Genomic DNA, 18095 nt, shown 5'->3' with positions numbered 1-18095 from the left:
GTTCAGGCCCGTGATTTAATTAGCGAGGTGAGTGACATTCAGAGGGCAGAGAGGAGACCTGGCAATAATTGGGTGCGTGTGTGAAAGGAATCTTAATTTCTAGGCAGGCTGACAATTGCTGCGCAAGTACTTGGAGACAGTTCATGAAGTCCCCCATCTGGCCCACTGTGGAAGGCTTTCGCAGTAGTTTTGTGCTTGGAGAGTCTCTGATTTAAACAAAGATTTGTTTTCTGTAGGCCTTGGCTTGCCTAGGCTCTTGTTTAGAGTTGGTGGCTGGAGTCTCAAAACAAGTATGTTGGTATCCCCAGTGATTTGTTTTTCAGCGAGCATTCTGTATCTCTGTAAGCTGAAAAATGAGCAGTGCAAGGCTTTATTTGCATCAAATGGACAAAATAAAAATATCTCCAGTTAATTTGAACTCTGTAAGCATGTAGCTGACCGAAGTCAGGGGACCTGGGGAGTGAATAACACTGTAAACATTTTTTCCCTTATGGCTTGCTCTGGTGATTAGCGTTCTGTTGCCGTCATTTTTACATTGCATGTGCTTGCTGCCAGATGCTCTGTTACAGATAGAGGATAAAAATGTCAGGCTTGCTGCTTAGCTGAGTTTCTAAACAAGTAGTTAATCTTGGAAATACTGAATGGTAAGGTTTGAACTATCCTGAGTCTAGGGCCTGAAATCTGTATTAGCTGGGTTTGCTCAGACTTCCATGGTCCACTAGCATAATTATTCATCATTAAGTAGCAACTGAGGAGGGAAGATCCGCTGTTGTTATTATTTTTTAAGTTAAATTGCATCCCGTAACCTCCCTTATGGGTGTCTATTGCTAACATAGCTAAAGTCACTTATTACTCAAGCTGTGTGTAGCTGTTTTGTATCACTTTAAGTATCTGACGCTTAATGATCTGTTCTGCTTCTGCGACCCCAAAGGCTTGGGTAAACTGGAGTCTAATGTGGAGATAAACTGGCACTTTTTTCAGTTAGCAGGATTCAGATCACTAGAAATCTGTTATAAATTAAACTTTCAGGATCTACCTTGTGTTGTTGGCATGAGCAGACTTCATTTTAGGGGTATCCTTTACACGTACTGGGTGTTGTAGGTAAGGTGTGGTTTAACAAGGCATCTAGACACAGGCAATCAAATCTCCGGTAACTTTATGTATTCCTGTGGCAGAAGAAAGTCCAAAGGGACAGACAGGTTTGTTCCAGTTCTTCACACTTCTGAAAACAAAACAAGCTATTTTAAAATGTTCAGTTTTGTAGTATCTGAATTATGTTTACATACAATCAAGTTTATGGTTTAAGCACTCGTAGAGGTGTGCGTGAACTTTCAAAGAGCAGAGAGGTGTTTCAGCTTCTGTAACTTCTTTGAGGAAAGCCATGGTTCAGCGGATGCTAGAATAATCATTCACAGCGGATAGGAAAATGATGTCGCTTGTGAAGCGAACTGTTAGGTTCAGCGAAGCTGCTAATATAAACATAGAAGCTAGTTTCTTTCACGTTTTGTTTCTAAACAAACTCTGTCTCTGCTACTGTCTTGCTGTGGTTGAACAGAAGACTCTTAGACTTTCTGAAGTGCTCATAAACCCAAATATTACACGGAGTTACTATAGCCTGTGGTGTGTTTTCATGCTTCTTAATATCGTCCCCATACATCTTTAGATCACAAATTTGATTTGGAACAAATGTCAGCATGCGATTGCGAATTGCTGAATCAGCCATAGGCGGCAATACGGTGTGTACTCCGTGCAAAGCTGGAGCACCCACGGGGTCTGGTGTAAGGTCTGCGGGGCCGTACCCGTGCGTGCTCTCTCCACCAGTGAGGCTGTACCAGTTCAGTGGGGCATTGCAGTGCTTCTGCTCTCCTCAAAGCTGGAGTTCGGTGTCTTACGGAACCATGGCCTGTGTTTTTAATTAGGTTGCGGCTCTTGTAAATGAAATAGTGACTTGCTTAAGATTATTTGTGGCTGATGTTCTTTCTGTGGCATGGAGGCAGGATGGATACTATGGTTTATAGTGAAAACTGCCTGCTACTTTCCTGTATGCTTATGCCAGATTTCCACCGTTAGGCTATGTTATTCTGACCATGTGTCTGCCTTAGGAGGAATTGTTTTGAAATCTTCAGAACTTTACAGAGAAGAAAACTAGAGAAAACTGGCTTGTCTTGTTGTGCGAGATGGATTTTTATTTTGAAAAGCTGCAGCGTTCTCATGATCTGAAAGCAGGGCTTGCTATATGGCAGGCAGATGGTGTCTCTGTCAGAAATACCTCTTGCCATTCCCATGGAAAATGTTCACAGCCATCCAAACTTGTGAGTCTTTGGAAAAAAATAATAATGTGGTTTTCACATACTTGGATGTGTCAGATTCCACTCACACCAGGCAGGATTCAGCAATAGATGAGGTAAAGGTAGAAAGAGAGAGAGATGAGTTAGTCAAGGGGACTTGGTTGAGACAACTTCAGCGATGGCAGCAGGAGCCGGAGGTGTTTGAGTGCGGTACAGGGTGATTGGGGAGTCAGGGAGAAGGACGAGAAGCACTGCTTGCTGGGCAGAGCCGTCCAGAGCACCATAACCCTTTTTAGGGGTGTCTGTGAACTCTCTCAGCACCGTGATCCATAACTTTTTGGAGTTGGTTCATAGCTTTTTGGATTTGGTTTGTATGGACAATCTTTTTCAGGCCTGTGCATAAACCTGAAGAAAGTAGTGTTAGTTTTATGGAGTGGCTAACTGTATACGCACGGTAACACCACCTAATCGTATCACTTTTTTCCAGTGACCGCGCTGTGATGTTAAATATGCAGGGCAGATGGTGTTAAATTAGTGATGAGTTATTCCGCAGAGGATCTGTACTTGGTTTAGTGACTTTCATTCAAATTTGCCTGTGAAATCAGAATGTGGTGTTTGCCTAATGTTGAAATGTTCCATTGGTCTGCTTTTCACAGGATCCTGTGATGTAAAGACACGTGTATCCCTGCTTGGCAGGTAACGAACTAAGGTTTAGAGAATAAAGTAAAAAATATCCGTGAATATTAGGTAGCTAGCTCTAATAATTAAGGATTTGATCTGATCTATTTAAAGTACATAGCATTATTTAGCACTTAATGCATCCATGGTATATCTCTTAGACCTTCAGCTGTGAGTTCCCGGCAGTTCTGCAGCTGAGCCTCACAGGAGACCTCGGGTTATACCCTCCGAGTACAAGGACCAGAATCAATAGCTGCCTGTGAAAACTTGGCTTAAGCAGTTTTTCTTGCATTGTAGGCCGTTCTTTAGCAGCATTCATGAGATAGCACCTAATTGTTCATGGCAGCAACAAGATGCTTAAGCAGTGAGGGCAATCCTTTCTGTTCTTGCAGGGTTTTTTTTTTTGTAGACTACATACCTTTCAGCTGTGAAATTGGTCTTGTGGATAGCCTTCCTCATCACATGGCTCTGGTTCTTTTTAGAGACAGGTCTAGCCTGAACACTAAATGAGACTTAAGTCCTGTGGGGAGAAAAATAGCATGTTATAATGTAACTAAGGACTATCATAATGCATACGTATGGGGGGGGGGGGGCTAAATTAGAATTGCAGGAGAATCTTAAAGTCAGAAGTCCTACAATGTTTGCATTGAGTTTGCAAACTTAGTATTTTCTGGCCTAGTTTCTTCTGAGTAATCGTATTGAATGTTGTCTTCTGTTGGTTTTATATTTGCGCTTGCTTAATTACAGAGTTAAATTAATTAACACTTACGTGACTTTTTCTTGCGTGTTCTAGAATTTCATTTGAAGCCAGTGTACAGCTTACTGGAATGAGTTGTCTGGTTGTGAGATGCAAAATCTATTATAGCAGAGGTTTAGTTGTTTGTTTTTTTTAAATCATACTGCTGACTCACAGAGTGGCTGAGGTTGGCAGAGACCTCTGGAGGTCATCCAGTCCAACCCCCTGCTCGAGCTGGGCCACCTAGAGCTGGTTGTCCAGCACTGTGTCCAGAAGCTTTTGAACATCTCTAAGGATGGAGACCTTTGTGGGCAACCTGTGCTAGTGCTCGGTCACCCTCACAGTATATGAGTTTTTCCTGATGTTCAGACAGACCCTCCTGCGTTTCAGTTAGTGCCCATTGCCTCTGGTCCTCTCACTGGGCACCACTGAGAAGAGCCTGGCTCAGTCCTCTTTGCACACACCTTCAGATATTTATGTACATTGATGAGATTCCCCTGAGCCTTCTCTTCTCCAGGCTGAACAGCCCCAGCTTTCTCAGCCTCTTATAGGACAGATGCTCCAGTCACTTTCATCGTCTTTGTGGTCCTTTGCTGGATTCTCTCCGGTAGCTCCATGTCTCTTGTATGGGGGAGCCCAGCACTGGACCCAGTACTCCACACGTGTACTCCAGCAGAGCCCTGGTAAATTATAGGCCAAATGCAGTTTTGTATATTTTAGATGGAGACTAAAGATCTACTTATTGCAGCAGTTGATCTTAATTAAGATGTCTTAATTTTATACTGTGAAACAGCTTTCTTAATGTCACTATTTTGGGGAGTTAGCAACAGGAGTTCACATCAAAAGTGCTTCATGGTACTTGCACTGAGTTTATAGTGACTGGAAATAAATCCTCTTGCTCCTTTGTTGCCTGGTTAGTTGTCTCTGTTATGAAAGTGAGCTGAAAATCAGTGTGCTGGGATGAGCTGGATGTTCAAATTATTGCAAGGTTGAAGTATTTCTTTCTTGTGATTCTTGAAATGCTTCAGGGCCTTGTTGAAAGCCTACTCATGCCTGTCTTTGACAGTATCACAGTGAGCTAGTGCTGTGCTCTGAGTGGGTTTTGTTAGTAGCACCCAAGATAAATTTCCATGTGAGATGGGTAACTTACAGGTGCTTGGCCTCTTTAGGACAGAAAAAATACAGTAAAGAGCCTCTGTGTAGCTGGAGGAGGATGAATGAGATGTCCACTGAAGAGCAGATGTTTGAGTATCCTGAGGTCTTGAAGCAAGTGTTTATGTGACGTACAGTTCAGAATCTGGTTCTGTTGTATACACGTTTTCAAATCTTCGTTTTCTAGCTTTTAAGTGCTTGGCTCTGAAGAACAGTTGCTTTTTGCATGTTGTATGCAAAAATAAGTATTGCGTTGCCATGGTCCACATGCCTGTCTTTGCAGAAGTGCAAAACCCTGCATGTTAATGCTTCATTTTACCATTTGAAAGGGATTTAAAATTAAAGATTACTGTAGGTGCACACTGCTGAATCGAAAGCAAGCTTCTAATCTTGCCAGACGCCATGCACTGTAACAAAACTGAATTGCTGATGATGGCCCGAAGATATTCTGATATATTCCACTTAATTTGAAGTTCTGTTTTTAGGATAATTATTTTATTACCTTGCCCTGTAAAGCCCTTTAGCCTAATGATAGTCCGTGGTTGGTGCTTATTAGACAGGCTTTTTAGTGTTGCAGGCGAATGTCACTCAAGTCTGCTCTGGAGAAATCGGGGGATAAAGACTGGCAGGGCGTTTGGAGGGTGCATGCAGCAACATCTGGCTGCTTGCAAGCTGCAGCAGGTTGCGACAAGTTACTTGCATCGCGGAGTTGAGCAATCTGTTTTCGTTTTGGAGCCTTTCAGTGCGCTTGGATACTTGTCCGTCTGATTTACCAAGTACCACGGTTCATGTTGATACTGTTTTGAGGTTTATGAGAACAAGCTGCATTTGGGGTTCCTCTGCCCTTTTTCATTCTGTTACCTCACTTTTAATTTGCAAAGTTCAAATAGCGTGTGGATAGCCATTTCTTCAGAGATGCGTGTAGTCACATAAACCCACTGCAATATATGTAATGCTTGCAAACTGTCAGCAGAAGTTTGAAATAGCCTGCGGAAGGCCATCGGGAGTGATGCCAGTGGAGGCAGCTTCTAGCCTGGGTTAGGATTGCTTTGAAATAATTTATTCTGTGTGACTGCCATTAAGAGGGAAGTCTGGGAAATGCTTAAGTCCTTGTGTGTATTGATCTACTCAGCATTGCTGAGGTGGGTGGTTGATTTCTGCAGCCTGCTTTATCACACCAGCTTATTGGTTGGGATTTAAAAATGCTGGTGGCTCAGTCTGAATCCTACCTGCAGAAAGCCATTTGCTTCTGCAAATTGGCCGTTCAGGAGGGACTGCATGGGCAGCAGGCGGCTTAGCTTCCTCGTGCGGCTCTCTGTCTGCGTTCAGCCCTGGGAGGAAGCAGCCATTTCAGCTCCTGAGAGGCCAAGGTCTGTCTAGTGATAAATGTTTGTGGCTCTTGTAACATTTGTGTGTCAGGGACTTGGAAGAAATCTGACCTCTTGAGACCGAAGGCTAGCCCGATGAAAGGGAAAAAAAAAATCCCGAAGCTGCATTCCTCACTGCTGTGATTTTACACCTGTGTTCTGTTTGGCAGCATCTTATTTATCACTGTTGATTGTTTGGCCTCTTTGAATACATGCTCTCTTTCTCCCTCCAGTGAGTGCATGGACAGAATGGGAACAAGAGAGAGGAAATGGAGGCAAAGAGCTCCCTGCATGCGTGAGAAAAGCCAGCAAGAAGGGCTCACGGTACTGGGAGGAAGGCTAAACGCTACCTGGGCAGGGGGAAATAAAAGAGATGAGGCTCATGCTCACAGGCATGAAAAATCCCAGGGTGCCATTTTCCTGAGAGTGGGAGCTGTGGAGGCAGCTATACTGTACACTGTGGTGTGCGGGTACTTTAAAAGATGAAGTATTTGGGGAAGTCTTGTGTTTTTCTCCTCCCCTTCTGCTATTCAGAGTTGCGTTTGGATAGTGGAAAAGCTGAATTAATGAGACAAACTCCAAATGTATCTTGGTTTACAGTTGTTCTGAGCTCTAGCGAAATGGCATTGCTTGATGACCAATTCCTACCTGAAACTATCCAGACTGAAATATCACTGAGGCTCCTACTTTTCTTGCAGTGGAAGGGTCTTTAGTTAGAGGCTGTTCCTCTAGTAACTTAGTGTGCAGTATTAATATCGTGCTTGAGATCTCAACTGTGAAAGCAGGGAGTGTGTAAAGGGTGAAGTGCATTTAATGAGTTGTGCCTGATGAATTGATTTTTTTTTTTCCTTTTTTTTCCCCCTGAATGGCAGCAGCACCAGCAGATCCCATGTAAGAATAAATGCTAACACTCTCTGAAAATGCCTTGTGGCGGTACAAAGGGCGCGATGGTAGAGGCTTCAAACGCATTATTTCTCTTCCATCTCTGCCTTTGTCCTTCTTTCAAGCGGATAACTCGCATATTTGCACTGACTGCTTTGGAGATCTGGGAGCAGAAGCAACAGCATGAAACTAATGTGATGCTTTAGAATTTTGCTGCCACTTACTAGATGTTGAATAGCCGTAATTAAATTAACCAGTATATTGATTTCACCATGCTGCTTGGGAAAGATAAGAGCAGTAACGTAAACGTTGGAGCTGCTGCTTGGTAGGCTTGAAAAGCTGCAGCTGCTCAGAATACGTAATGCCAGTGGTACCAAGGTGAAGCTGAGCAGGTTGATAAACTAAAGATGGTTATCCTCTCAAAACTGTTTTAGCCTTTATGAAGTTAGTGGATGGCCTTGTAGAGTAATTCCTAATAAAAGAAAAAACTAAGCTCCGTGGCTTTCCTGAGTGCAGAGATTGCCACAGAAGCGAATAGACCTGTGTTAGTTCGTGTGGAGCTTGGTTTTGCATTGAACAGTTAGTGTCGCTGTGATGGAAGTCTTCCAAAGTGTCTCAACAGATGTGAAGGATGTGTTGTCCCTTCAGCAGCCCGTCCGTCACAGAACTAGAAGCAAGAGTTTCGAGGCCAAGAGGTCTGATGCATCAAGGGAGGGATGTGTGTGATTTTTTTAAATTTTTTTTTTAATTTGTACTCAGTTGGGTACTTGTTACTGAAATAGTCATGGCCACTGGCAGGGACACCATTCTAAAGGTGCCTTATGCTATTGTACCTTATGGTCTTGCCTACAGGGATAATTGGATCAACATGTGGGTGCATTACTATAACTAAAAAAAAAAAAGTGACACAACTTCTGTGGGTAGGTGACACTAAAATACTGCAAATGCACGTTATTCACGAGTCCAAATGATGTCTGATATACCTTTGTTAGGTGATTGAGTTTTGGCTGGGAAGATTACAGCAGTTCAGTTCGAAAGCTTTGTGATACTAGTAAGCATTTGATCTGAAGTTATTTTATTTCGAGGTGTGTGCTCTTGGGCAGCTGCGATTCACGTGGATGGAACTTTTCTTTTTGTTTTCTATTCTCAGTGTTTACTTTCATTCTAATTCAAAAGGAGCGTCAAACTTCATGTTACAATAGTTATGAGACATTTGCCATTACTAATAAGTTAAATTTTTATTTCATAAATATACCCAACTATTCCGTGTGCTAAGAATAAAGTTGTTTAATTTGCTCATTAAAGTTAGCTTTATGTTTTCATATTATAGAGTTCCCTTTCAGCCACCTCCAACCCTGTACCTGCAGCATCCTATTCCCATCTGTCCCGTTTCCCCTTGCCTGCTGTGTAGGTCATTGGCACTAATTTTCCTCTGCCGTCAAGTATCTGTCTTGTGCATCTCTACTGCATCTCTCCTTTGGAATCGGCCCTTCGGGTAACTCGCATGCACTGGTCTGGCTACGAATAGCAAAGTGACTGCTGGTTTTGTTGGGAGTTTACTAGGTTGTTTTTGTGTGAGGTTTTGGGGTTTTTTTTAAGTTTCAAATGGGTAAATTTCATTTAGAAGGTGTTCTCAGGAGCAGAGTTTACTTGTATTCTCTGTAAGATATGTGTTGTTGGTTTTTTTTTCTCCTTTCCTCCCCATTAAGGAGAGTGTCATCTTCTAACCATTTTCACAACTGTTTTTGTATCCTACCTATCAGAAAAATGAAGATTTTTCTGTAGGTGAAGGAGAGAAGAATAAGCAGGCAGGCTGTAGAAATGTAATTGTTGTTCAAAGACAAACAAAAGGGTAAGCAGTTGGGTCCTAGGAACAATGAATGTCTTCCTTTTGGTATGGATTGAGTTAAATATTGCCTTATGCTTTCACTTCAGCAAGTGCCATCTCCTGGGGGAAGCTCCTTCCCCTAAAAGGGAAGAGGTCTACTCTGTGACTTTCACAAAGACCTTTCAGTGAGAAAAATCCTGTTTGCCTGTGGTGTTGAACTTGCAAATTCTATTTAACAGCATCAATAAGGTGAATTGTGGGTGATCTGTCAGTGAAGATTCAGGAGGATTTAATGAGAGCTCTCAGCTAAGAGTTTTTCCTCCTGCGTGCTAGATGTTGGGAAGTTTCGTACTAAGATTCCCTACTAGGGAGTCTTGGTTGGTTTTCAAGGATGCAATCATTGCCTTGAAGTTATGTTGAGTATTTCCTCACACTGAATGCCTTACATACTGTTTTCCATCTCCAGCTCATGAAAAGTTAACTCTGCGCAGGTAACAAAGCCCTTTGTGTAAATAACCACAGTCTGCATGCTCTCTGCTACCGCTGGGCAGAGTTTGGCTTCCAAAGCAACCGTGCTATTCGCAAGGAGGCATCAGTCTCTGGTGGGAGAAGTCTTCCATGGAGGTGAGAATGGATTTAATTCTGGAGCCTCTGTTAACGACCTAATGTTAGAGCAATTCCACAAAGAGTTTGCACACTTCGATATGCTTTGGTGATGTATCAAGCTGTGATTTTATTTCTAGTCTGTTTTCCATGCACTTGATACTGTTTTTTCCAAGGCCTATGATACCAGATTATAAGACATTCCTTTCTCACAAAGCTTAGACTGAAGTTTAGAAAGAAAGGGTTGAAGAGCTCTTTTGTGAGAGATGCACATAGGCAGTGAAGAACTTCACGTAGAGGTAGGAAGTTGTCCCAAAATGGGGGATTCTTTTGTCTTCATGTTTTTTTTTTTTAGTAAGTGTCAGGTGGGTGATGAGCAGAAGGACTACTCAACAGTCAGGGAAGAAAAGTTTCTAAGCAAAAGGTAGAAAGTGTGTTAGTAAGTATTGATGGATTGGTGTCTGCTGATTTCTCTTTCAAGCTTGACACTGAACAACATCCTTTGATGTTCTCTGGCACCTGTGTTATGAGAGTGAAAAGCTGTTTCTTCATCATCTCCATGTTACTTAAGATTTAACTTTTTTTCCTGTGATATTTTTCATCAGTCATCTTTTCCAGAGACTCATGGCCTATAAGATGTTTAAAAGCAAGTATTTCAGCCTAAATTCCTGACCGACAGGTATAACTGGCAGACTGTAGTGTTATGGAAAACTTAAGTAAAAATGCAAGTAGAAGGCTATAATCTGTTACTTGTTTTATTAAAGGAAAGTTCACTTTCATTGTTGTATATGCTGGATATGTACACATAGGATATAAGAAGTTTTTTTTGTGTGTGTATATATATTCAGATGCTTAGTATTACATTTCCAATAGTTTGCTATTTTCTAAATGAAATTGATCCGTGTGGATCAGTTTGTATTTGACTTCCACATTTTTTAACTCCCAGTTGTAGTTTCAACCCGTGTAAGCTGTTTGTTGAAGTGAACTAATTAAATACATTCAAAGTAAGAAGGCTTCCTCTGGGAAAGTGTTCTTTCTGCCCTCAAAAAAAAAAAGTTTCAGTAGTCAAGAGCTGATTTTTAATTCTTCAGCCGCATTTCCTTGTGCTTAGGCTGACGGTAAGAAAATAGCAGAATTCTTCTAGTGCACATTTGCAGAACCTGTTGCAAAAAAAGGAAAGCTTAGGATTTAAAGTCAGTGTTTCAGACTTGTGCATTTTTAATGAAAGGAAGATGGAAGGGGGAAAAAAATGGTATCTTTCTTCAACAAGGTAAATTGTCCAGGGCTGTGTTTAGGGAGCAGGTTGCGCAGACTTGGGAAGTGGGTGATGGTGAAGGGATGTTGAAGCTTGAGGTTCATACTCTTTCATGTGGATGTTCACCCTGGAGTGGAAGCTTCTGGCCTGGCCAGAGGGCTAACCCAGATGAGCTGCTCAGGAGTGGAGGCATCGTTCTCTGGAGCACATAAACCTCCGAACAAACAGAATATTTATATAAAGATAATAACTTGTTTAACTGTGTAACTCTTCTCAGTTAATTTATTTCAGTGGCTGTGAGCAGGAGCAGGAGTGGCTTGCTTTGTGAGGGCTGTGGTGGTCTGACGTTGCACTGCAGAGATTTCTCAGCTGCTTATGAAGAAACACAAATTACAGACTAGTGTATTAAGAAAACAGGCACTAATTCCAGTCATTTCTGTGCACAGACAGGAATCTACCAAAGGGTTGGGTAGGCAGCTGGGAGAGCCAATTATATCAGCTATCATTAGCAGATTGCAATTAGACTAGGGCTAATATTCATATTGCAGCAAGCAGTATTTCAGTAAGAGCAATCTCATCTAACTATTACATTGCACATTCATTCTTGATTTTTTAGACATAATCTTCCAGAATTATGTTATGATGATTTGAAGTCTGTTACCTGGGGTAACAGACGCCTAAATATGGTCATCATCTTTAAGAAGAATGTGTTACTACTAGTGCGTGTTGTAGGATAGATTTGCTTCATAAGAATAAAATCCAATTTTTCACATGCTGATAGTGGCAAGTTTCTTTTTTATATTGTGCTTAAAAAGAAAAAAAAAAAAGAGTTGAAGCTAGACTGCATTTACACAAGGGCATTTGAAAATAAGTGTTTTGTTAGGCTGCTAGACTGACATGATCCAATTTTGTCATGAACACAAGGACTGCTCAGCATCTTTTGCATTTGGGAATGAAAATTGGCCTCTCCCCTTCCTTTCTGAGCTTCTTCAGATGTTTTGTTATGTTAAACAGTGCAAAGAATGACAGACTTTCTCTGTGGTGCTGCTTAAATTTACCTTTTTGTTTGTGTTCAACTTTAATTTATTCTTTCAAGTTTGTGCCCAAGCGTGGGAGGTACAAAGATGTGGAAATTAATAATGAGATTTAGGGGTTGCCTGGGTAAAAGGGTGGCGTTTTTGCCTTGAAATCAAAGCAAAGCATTGGTCTTACTGTTTTCATGTGGATTGGTGTAGGTTAGTCAAGTCCAAGTAATGAGAAACTAGATCCTTTAGTGTTGCGCATTGTCTGCATATGGACTTGTTTAAGGAGGCTTGCCAAAGCAAAACGGCAGCCTGTGTTTTAAAAGTGTTCATCGTTGATCGCCAATATACTGCTTAAACCAATAGAAGCGTTTCTGAAAAGCCTCCTCTCCTTCTCTGCAGTTTATGTAACCCAACAATTTTTTGGTATTTCTTTGTAAGGTTATCCGCCCCTTTCTTCATGTTTTACTGCTTTGCCTAGAAAATGATTATTGAAGAACCGTCCGTTTTCTCTAGCTGTTTGTAATGCATCTGTGTTTTTCTTCTAGAGCCACCTGTTTTCTCCTTTTATCATTCAATATGTGACATAAAACGTTACATACCAATTTGGGTTTGTTACAGGGTGCTGGTGTATTTGCCCTTCTTAAAGTGCAAGGTGGCAAAAGTGTTCAACACCTTAGGAGGAACCCGACATCTTGCAGAATTACATTTTCCCTCCCCCCCACCAGTCAGTAGGTTTTAGTGTAGTAGTTGAGTAGTTTACTAAGCATTCTTAAAATCTGAAACAATTGGGAAAACAAACCTTGTTCCTATCTTCTTTTCCTCAGCAACCTGCTATGTAGGCTGATTACATCTTTGCTGCCACGGTGTTGGAAAGAGATTTACACATTTTAAAAAAAAAAAAAATTGAGGTCGCTGGTTTAGGCTGTGTATTGACAGTGACTTGCTTAATTTGATACGGTTTTTTGAAGCTACCTATGCCCAAAGCATGCTTTGAAAAAAAGCCTAGACTATCTGGATAAGGTAACAGTACTATTTTAATATAAGCTCCGTCTGAGTTAGTGCTGCTGCAGTCTTGCCCTCCACATGGAGTGCTCCTGAGCATCCTCGCTAATTCAGGGGGTTAAACTGACTGAGGAGTGTTCCCCCACTTTTTTTTCTCCCCGCATAGTGCCAGCTTGACTCCTTGAACTTGGCTTGCTGAAGGTTTAAATAAGGAACATTGCAAGGCAGGTATAAGTATGCATGTCTGAAGAGAAAAGGTGAAATGCAGAATTAAACAAATTCTGAGTTAGGCTTAATGGAGCCTAAAGTGTTTTCTGCAAACTCCTTAACCATTTTTAATGTCTACTCCAGAGAGAGTTAATAATAGCACTTCATCAGTCTGGAGATCTAAGCAGTGAGGAGGCACCATTTCCTCGTGTGTAAAAAGGTGTGTAGATAACAAGGAGCAAAGTATCTGATTGAGTAGAGGTAGCTCACAGCCAATACTCACTGAACATAACTGAACCTGTTTGACAGTGGAGATAGCTGAACCTGTTTGACATTTCACCGAGGCTGATCGTTGTTCTCTTGAGCCAAACTTGTGGGAAGAGAGGTGTTGGATGTGATCTGCCCAGCATGTTTGCAGTGGTATCCTCATCCTCTGTCTTCAGCAGCGCAGGGCTGTTGGAGCCTGGCAGGCTGTGCCGTGGCTGTTCTTGGTGAGAATTTAACCTGTGCAACCCATGTGGCGTTGAGAAAAGCGTACCTTATCTTGGCTAAAATCTACTAACTGTAGAAGTGTGGAGTCCACTCTTGAGCACGCACGGTGCTGCAGCATTGCCCGGGCAATTTCTGTGGGTATGGGGCAATTTTCTCCTCCTGTAAGTGGAAGACTCACAAAACGGAGGAAGCCCAGGAACGCAGTGAGCGGAGCGATGGCAGCCTGCATCAAGAATGCTCAGATCACGCAACCCATCAGTGAGCTACAGCTCTGGCTTTCGCCGCTGTTTGCCGCAGTGCCCTGCACGATTCCTTACCTGTACGTACCTTCCCAGTGCCCTCCCTTATGGCTGGGATGTGGTGCAGCTCCCGGCGTCGCTGGTGATCGGCACCTCTGTGTCGGGCAGAACACACCTTCCTGCCTGGCTGCCTGCCCGCAGCACAGGCGAGGTGCTTTTTTTGACTGGCAGGTTCAACTGCAATTTTTTGTGTGTTTTGCCGGCCTGATTGAGATAAATTATATAGACAAGGTGCTTCAGGAATTCAGGATTGAGGTGGGGGTGGCAGCGAGGGGATGAAAAATTAGGGATGGAAGGATGGTCTGGAAGCACAACTATACTGTGGCAGATTGGAAGTAGGGAGATGGGAGCTTGCTTGTCTGGTGTGGACACAGGTTCTTAGCTGTGATGGCAAATGGAATTTTGTCTGTAGTTTGTTGTTGGGAAAAGATGTGCTATAGAGGAAATGTTTTAATTATTAAACTTAAAAGGAAAAAATACCTTACAGTATTGAAACACTGACACTTCCCAAGTATGTATCTATCAGTTTCCAGGGTTTGAGAAAGCATTTATCCAAATTCATAGAAAAAAAAAAAATCTAGTGAGAAGCTGTTGGAAGATACTGCCTATTAGTTTAGGAAGTTTGTGGTCCGCAAACACTAGAAGCATGGAGGAACTACTGGGCTAAGTGTCAACTGTGTATTTACTTCGGTTTTATATTCTTCCCTGGGCATTTTTTTCTGTAGACCCCTGATGGAAATGGGGTACTAAGCCAAGCAGTCTTCTGCTTTTTTTGAGTTAAGAACTATACTACAAAACCTTTTAAATTATTTTTATGTGCCAGTCTTTTAATGAGAGCATAATTTTTTGAAGCAATAAAACTTGACATTGATTCTCATGCTGCTCTTACATGATGCTGTTTAAATTCATATAATTAGCATCATCTGTTAGTGTTTAGCTTTTTGTGGCAGTACAGGCATTAAAACATTAGTGGTCTGTATAATCAAATTACTCAGTGTTGTACCACTATTAAAACTTAAAGATTTGATTGATCTTCTGTAGGGTAATTTGGTTTTGTACACCTTTAGATATTATTGCATGTCAAGATATATATGCTTGACAGCTGCAATTAGGATTGCCTTTTACATTGCTGTTATAAAGGCTGGTTTTTATAACAGGCAATTTTATTGCTGTGTACCCATTTGATTTCTATGACCAGTTTCTTTACGAAGTTTATATTAAATCAAGGATTATCACCTTGAAAATCTCATGGTGTTACAAGTTCTGAAATGTTTTTGTGAACCTCTAATTGCTGGTGTGACCATTTATCAGCAAGAGAAGGTTTTCTTTATTCCAAAAGCAGTTTCATTGCTCCAGTTTCATTGTTTCAACTGCTAATCCTTTTGTCCTCCTAAATTTTTTTTTTTAATAACTTAATACTTACTGGGTTTGATTTGAGTACTTTGTTTAGTACGTTTATGCCCATAAAGCTTCCCGTCTTCTTGATCGGATCTAATGGCAAGTGTCTGATAGTTGTGAGCTCTTCTCCACGCTCCTTCCATGTTGTCTAAATCCGAGGTACATTTCATGTACACAGTAAAAATTATCTGGGCAAGCTATTTTGGAAGTTTGCTGTTTCTTTTATCTGTTTTCAAAGTTTTATTTTGTTTCAAGGGGTTTGTGTGTGCTTCCCCCTCCTCCCTATTTTACAGGTAGATATGCTTTTGCATTTGCCATTTATTATTGAGTGGAAATACGGACAAATTGGAGAAGAAAGGTTTAACGTTTTTTTTATATACTGTCTCAGGCTGATTACATTAGCACTTAAGGCATCACCTGCATCTTTTTCTGTTCAAGATCTTGTTTGACAGCATTTCTCCCTGGGATTACTTTGTTCTGTTGATTCCTTTCGTGCATCCAGCCTGTAGGGTTCTCCCCCTCGCCACCCCCCAGTATCTGTGACGATATACTCTTGGGTTTTGGTTAAGTTTCAGGACACTAATGAGCCAGCAGGGAGTAAAAGTGGTTATCAGCAACAAGAATGAAGAGGAATGTTGGCTGCATTTCTGTATCTTGTGAAAACAAGGTGGATTAAACCATGTTCTGGAATAAGAGAATGCTTATCGCTTTGCACTGATCTGTGACCATTTTTTGCACTAAATAGGAGGAATTATTGCTCTCAAGCAAATTCTCCCTTTCTTCAAATGCAGCTTGTCTACACAGTTCGACAGTTATCTTTGATTTTTTTTTTCCCCTTTCTTAAAAAAAAAAAAACACATAACCAAAAACAAAACCGCAAACAAAAAAAACCAACTTACATGATGCCCTAGATTCTTGGAATAACTTCAGGACGCCTTAAATGCTGTCGTCTTGGAGTCACAGCCTCTCCAGTTTTCTTGACTTTCTAGCCATAATAAACATAACTCCATTATTTACGTTCCCAATTGAACTGTGAATACTTTAATTGAACTCGGTTCCCTCTGCCTAGGTCATGCTTGGAGTGTGCACCTGTGTCTGATTTGCCCAGTTGTTCTCTTAGCATGTCAATACATTAGACTATTTAATCTAGCTATAAGGATGAAATTTTTTATGATGAGGGTGGTGAAACACTGGCACAGATTGCCCAGAGAGGTGGTAAATGCCCCATCCCTGGGAACATTCAAGGCCAGGTTGGACGGGGCTCTGAGCAACCTGATCTGGTTGAAGATGTCCCTGCCCATGGCAAGGGGTTGGACTAGATGACCTTTAAAGGTCCCTTCCAACCCAAACTATTCTATGATTCTATATGATATTTCTGAGTCCGGATAGTGTTTAACTGGGAGCAATGGAGGAGAAGCTGTATGAGACAAGACAAAATGGTACTGATTACAAATACAGTATGGTTTTGTCCTGAGGATATGGAGCTGGGATTAATTTTACAGCTGCCTGGAAGGGGGTTAACTTGTAGTGCTTACTTTACCACTAATGCTAATGACACCCAGGGCAAGCTGTAGGGTCCTACCCCGTATTCAGTGTGACCTTGGAATGTGTGCCGCAAAAGATAATGGCAGCTTCAGTATTTTTAATATCAGAGTATGCGTCTTATTTAGGAAGATGCACCTTAGTGCTCTGTAGTGAATAGTTTTGTGGGTCTTTTAATTATCTAGGCTTATTTAGAAGTCCAGAAAACAAAGGGTAGGCATAAAATACTAATATTACTTGGTGTACAAATGTCATTCCTCCTCTCATTATGTGCTTTGTGTTATGATCCAATTACCTTGAAGTTAATTTCTTGGTGCTTATGTGTCTCAGCTCAAGAAACGTGCTATTCCAGGAAGAATTACCTGCAGTTAATAAGCTGATAATCCAAAGCAGTTTGTTTTAAGTGTACACAGTTGTAAATAAGAGCAAAGCTAGACCTGTGATTCTCAGAATCGGACAGGGATACATTCAGGAGAGTCTGTAATGACTCTTTTGGAGGATTGTATGAAAAGTCGTTTTTTCTTCCATTACATTCCAACTTTTACCTGTTTATTAGGCTGCGGCATCTCTCTGAAATTGTTGCTTTGTAAGAATTCGAAGCACTCTTGTTAATGTTGACATGCATGAGCATTGATCTCCAAACCTGCAATTGAATTTATGGACTTGAGGAAGTATTTGCTTGAATATTCAAATACCAGTGGAGCTGGTGGTACTGAGAGTTGTTTGCTCTGGTGTGTTACTGCTGGTTCTGTTCTTCCCCGTCTTACTCTTTTCTTTCTCATTACAGGTCTTGATGCAGAGTTGTCTTACGTGAGGAATGATGTGGTTAATCACTATGCATTGTCCTTCAATCTTTTAATACCCAGCGAGACCAATAATCTTCACTTCAGCTGGCATGCTAAATCCAAGGTAAGCAGGCATAACTTCTGTGTTTGAATACTTGATACGTGATCTGTATTGCTTAGCGAGTACCACTATTATAATTTAATGGCTTTTTTTCCTTTGCAAAAATTAGCATATGCTAGGTGCAAAAGAATTATTTATATGATTGCAGGCAATAAGTTAAGATGATATGTATGCAAACTGTTCCTTTCTTGTTTTAGAAAGGTTAAGCACTTCTTTTGAAGTATTTTGTACTTCTTGCTTCTAGCAAGCGACATGTGTATATACACAAGCCACTGGATGCGGAATCTCTTCTGGTGGTGCATTGAAGGGGCAGCCATGAACTGAAGCCTCTGGAAATCAAATGTAGAGCAATTATGTTTTAGAGATTTCTAGAAACATACATTTTGAGACAAGAAGACCCTATAAAAGTAGCATCTATTATGTTATTACCGAGCA

The 18095-nt window shown here is 41.3% G+C and overlaps 1 protein-coding gene across 4 annotated transcripts in view; it reads left to right on the top strand.

The window, feature by feature from the left end:
* Nucleotides 1-18095, top strand: part of RYK (receptor like tyrosine kinase) — a 64078-nt gene that overhangs the window by 1181 nt on the left and 44802 nt on the right. For all 4 annotated transcript variants that reach the window (XR_012674786.1, XM_075157871.1, XM_075157870.1 and 1 more), the window contains exon 2: nucleotides 17542-17663. Coding sequence is in view for 3 of the 4 variants with exons in the window: in XM_075157871.1 (XP_075013972.1) it covers nucleotides 17542-17663 (122 nt within the window). In the remaining variant the exon portion in view is untranslated. The remainder of the gene's footprint in view (nucleotides 1-17541; nucleotides 17664-18095) is intronic.

The sequence above is a fragment of the Calonectris borealis genome, chromosome 9 (assembly GCF_964195595.1).
Source record: "Calonectris borealis chromosome 9, bCalBor7.hap1.2, whole genome shotgun sequence".
In the NCBI taxonomy this organism is placed as follows: Eukaryota; Metazoa; Chordata; class Aves; order Procellariiformes; family Procellariidae; genus Calonectris; species Calonectris borealis.
This window is presented reverse-complemented; position numbering and strand designations above follow the sequence as displayed.